The sequence below is a fragment of the Trypanosoma rangeli genome (assembly GCF_003719475.1).
Source record: "Trypanosoma rangeli strain AM80 chromosome Unknown Tra_15.4_contig_01058, whole genome shotgun sequence".
In the NCBI taxonomy this organism is placed as follows: Eukaryota; Euglenozoa; class Kinetoplastea; order Trypanosomatida; family Trypanosomatidae; genus Trypanosoma; species Trypanosoma rangeli.
In genome coordinates this window covers 1-1,426 of record NW_021706804.1, presented here as the reverse complement: position 1 = coordinate 1,426, position 1,426 = coordinate 1, and the positions used below count along the sequence as shown (strand labels likewise).

The 1,426-nt window shown below is 56.0% G+C and overlaps 1 protein-coding gene across 1 annotated transcript, besides 1 other annotated feature; it reads right to left on the bottom strand.

Moving 5' to 3' along the window:
* Positions 1 to 342: 342 nt before the first annotated feature.
* TraAM80_10571 (putative 2Fe-2S iron-sulfur cluster binding domain containing protein) lies at positions 343 to 1,251 on the bottom strand (the record flags this gene model as incomplete). Its single annotated transcript, XM_029387183.1, has 1 exon — positions 343 to 1,251. One exon carries the CDS (start codon positions 1,249 to 1,251, stop codon positions 343 to 345), a length of 909 nt encoding a protein of 302 aa, XP_029232973.1.
* A 101-nt stretch (positions 1,252 to 1,352) lies between these two features.
* Positions 1,353 to 1,423: a microsatellite.
* Positions 1,424 to 1,426: the final 3 nt, after the last annotated feature.

Genomic DNA, 1,426 nt, shown 5'->3' with positions numbered 1-1,426 from the left:
GTTACACACCTCCCCTCCCCACCCACTTCGGTCCTAATGAACGCCCCTTCCCGGGGAGGGGTGCATGTCAAATGTATGCCCCCAAAAATGCAAAAAGACACCCATAATCGCAGAGAGGCATAAAGCTACAACTGCAAAGGCCGTTGCCCTGCCGTTACCCTCTCGCTCCGCGTCTTCAGCTAACAGAAATGATAGCGCTATACATTGGATGTGCGTTTTTTTCCTCCATCTGCTGATACGGTGTAAACAAACGTATTCCATGTATTCGTAGTTGTACGTCGCGGAAGCAGGGGCGGCGATGGGGCAAGCTACAGAGAAGGAAAAGATCTATACTGGTGGAGATTACTCGCCCTTGTCCTTGTCCTTGTCCGGGCAGTACACCATACAGGCTTTTAGTCGCCTCAAGACAGCCATCACATTGGCCTCATCGTCGTCCACGTTGCCGCCACTTCCACCACTAGGGCTGCCAATGCTGCCGCTTGCCACGCTGCTGGGCGCCGGGTGTGTGAAGGAGGGGCTTTCATTGCCGACTCGCCCACCCCCACCACCACCGTTATTTCCAAAGGGCCACCACTTTCTTCTTCGGCTCTCCGTCAATGGGGCCGGCACAGCCTCCTGCACCTTTTCCTCTCGACGCGACGAAGCACCCCACCCCGCTGCAAAAGCTCCCGCCGTGTTTTGGTGGCTGTCACTTGCGGCGTTGCCACTTTTCCAGTTCTCAGAGCGCCAGCGACCCACCAGACGCTCCTGTGATGTTGCAGCATCCGCAAGAGCCGAGGTGCGAGTCTGCCTCTGTTGCAACTCCTCCTCCTGCTGTTTCTGCGCCTCTGCCTGTTCCAGTCGCTGCTGCTCCGCAATCTGCTCCTCTATCGTCGGCTGATCCTCCATGTTAGGAAACGTCGGGTGCCAGCGTCGGAGGACCGTCATGGGGTCGCAGTCGTACATCGGCTTCTTCACACTTTTGTTGACGGTGTTGTGGAACTCACAAAGGTACCGATTGAGGGCCAACTTATCTGTGACCACCGGTGGGTTGCGCTTCAAGTAGCGCCGCATGTGATAACCGCAGTGACTGCAAGCGTACACGTGTGACCAACTATGCAAGAAGGCGGCAAACGCCTCCTGCTGGAGAGGAGAGGGCCTGTACGGGTACACGGCGGCGGCGGTGTGCAGAACATCCCATCCTGCGTGGCCGAGGTTGCCTGGCGTTGGACACTTACCCGGGATTTCCTTGAGGGGTTCCTGTGCGCTCATTGTGAGAGCACGTCTGTCCCACTCAGCTTAATGCGGGATGTACGACGGTATTTGTGTATGCGTGTCCGTGCGTCGTAAAACCGGAAACCAGCGCCACACAAAGAGAGAGAGAGAGGAGGGATAAGCAAACAAAAAACAAAAAAATAGAGAGAGAGAGAGAGAAGAAGAGAGATAC